The sequence below is a fragment of the Microtus ochrogaster genome, chromosome 5, assembly GCF_000317375.1.
Source record: "Microtus ochrogaster isolate Prairie Vole_2 chromosome 5, MicOch1.0, whole genome shotgun sequence".
NCBI classification, from domain to species: Eukaryota; Metazoa; Chordata; class Mammalia; order Rodentia; family Cricetidae; genus Microtus; species Microtus ochrogaster.
In genome coordinates, this window is record NC_022012.1 from 19,475,065 (window position 1) to 19,477,136 (window position 2,072).

The following is a 2,072-nucleotide window of genomic DNA, read 5'->3' on the forward strand; positions in this document are numbered from 1 at the left end:
GCTGGTCTCGAACTCACAGAGATCCGCCTGCCTCTGCCTCCCGAATGCTGAGATTAAAGGCGTGCGCCACCATCGCCTGGCTCGAACTAATATTTTTTAAATTAAATTAAAACTACTATTCTTTAATTGTCGAACAGTTCATTCCTTTCTAGGTTTGCAACTTAATTGTTCTGTTTTTCTACATTGTACAGCTGGCAGCCTGTTATTGACTACATTGATAGTAAATTTGAGGATTACTTAAATGCAGAATCTCGAGTGAACAGACGTCAGATGCCCGATAACAGGGTGCAGTGTTGTTTATACTTCATTGCTCCTTCAGGACATGGGTCAGTACCTTGATGCTTTGCTATTTTATTGTTTATATTGTGTATATTACTCATCTTGTGTGACTATTTTAGAAACATTGTGTCTGTGGAGTACATATAACTAGATCATTTATAACAGAACCTAATACCATGTTAAAGTGGATTGGAACAACTGGTTTAAGACCTAGGTAGTCATTTTCATCTGCTTCATAAAAAGAAGCGTTTCCAATTTCCAGTCAGATTTTTGAGTTTAAAAAAAAAACTAAGTTTTTTTTCAAGTTTTTCTTTTAGCCATGCTTTTGTAAGAGGTCAAATTATCAAATTAAAAAGACAGCCATAGATGTTGAGATTATGGAGATCCTAAGAAACTCCAAGGTAACAACCTTTAAACAAGGAAACTTACCATAATCCAAACAGAAAACGTGATAATAATAAAAACAAAGTGTAAGTGTTCGGTGCTTTCTCGGGTTGTTTCTTTCTAAATGTTTTGTCACACTTTAATGTGAAGATACTGTATTTAGGTCAGAATTACCATCTTTTAGTAGTTCACACTGATCTTTTTGATTGTAGCTAACCTCTTCTTTAAAAAGAAAACAAAAACTGTACTCTTCTATCTTGAGTAGGTAGTGTCATTATTAGCTATTAATATTTCCATTACTCTTCAGTCTTTTGGGGGGGGGTAAATCACAACATAATCTAACTACCTAATCATTGTCTTTCTCTCCACTCTTTACCAAAAGGAACTAGACTATTGTATGACATAAACTAAGTAGTGTTGTCGCCCAGTACTCAAATTAGAGTAGTATAAACTCACTCTCTGGTTTTGGTCTCTTCTGCCTAGTATGATGCCCATTTTTCACTCTGGTAGAACAAGGAGCTATGTGTAATTACTATTTTTTGTAAAATTGAAAAGGATTTTTTTATGCTTAATATTGTGTAGTATTGTCAGAAGTTTATGCATTTATATCACTAAGCTAGCACATTTTTTTACAGGACTAAAAAATAATAATTATTTAGAAATGTGATGTGCCAGCAGGCTTTGGTGGCTCATGTCTGCAGTCTCAGTATGGATAGCTGAAGCTAGGAGATTGCAAACTGAAGATCAGACTAGGCTATGTCTTTTTTGATAGCAAGACCCTACCAAAAGAAAAAAATTAAATAAAGGAAAAAATGGACTATGGTGTAGCCCAGTTTAACATTCTGTGTTCAATTCGCAGGAAAGCCAATTCTTCACCCTGAAACCAAAACCAAACCCCAAACCGTCACACACTGTACATACTGCTTTTTATGAGCACTTAGGTAGCTCTTGAGTTTATGCTTTTTGAAAAATCTTTCTAGTGTAATGGTTTTTTCTTTTGCTTTATTGTTGTGGTTTTTTTTTTGTTGTTGTTGTTTGTTTTTTGTTTTTTGGGGGACAGGGTTTCTCTGTGAAGCCATAATTGTCCTGGAACTCACTCAGTAGACCAGGCTGGCTTTGAACTCACAGAGATGTACCTGCCTCTGCCTCCTGAGTGCTGGAATTAAAGGCATGCTCTACCACCACCTGGCCCTAGTTTAACTTTATTAGCACAGTTTCGTAGAAGTCAGCCTAGTGATGCTATGTACAGTTAATAGAATCAGTGAGTTTATAACAGATCCTTTAGGCTCTTTCCAAGAGTTAGTGATTCTCATGAAATTACATTCTTCTATCCTTTGGGGGCATTTTTTATTTCTAAAAATCACTTAGAAGTAAAGAGTTTTTTATTTTTATTTATTTATTTTTTTTTT

General features: G+C 35.1%; 1 protein-coding gene across 2 annotated transcripts in view; it reads left to right on the forward strand.

Annotated features, from left to right (window-relative positions):
• Sept7 (septin 7) overlaps positions 1-2,072 on the forward strand; it is a 67,686-nt gene that overhangs the window by 42,012 nt on the left and 23,602 nt on the right. For both annotated transcript variants that reach the window (XM_005346960.3, XM_005346961.2), the window contains exon 6: positions 192-326. In XM_005346960.3, the coding sequence (XP_005347017.1) occupies positions 192-326 (135 nt within the window). The remainder of the gene's footprint in view (positions 1-191; positions 327-2,072) is intronic.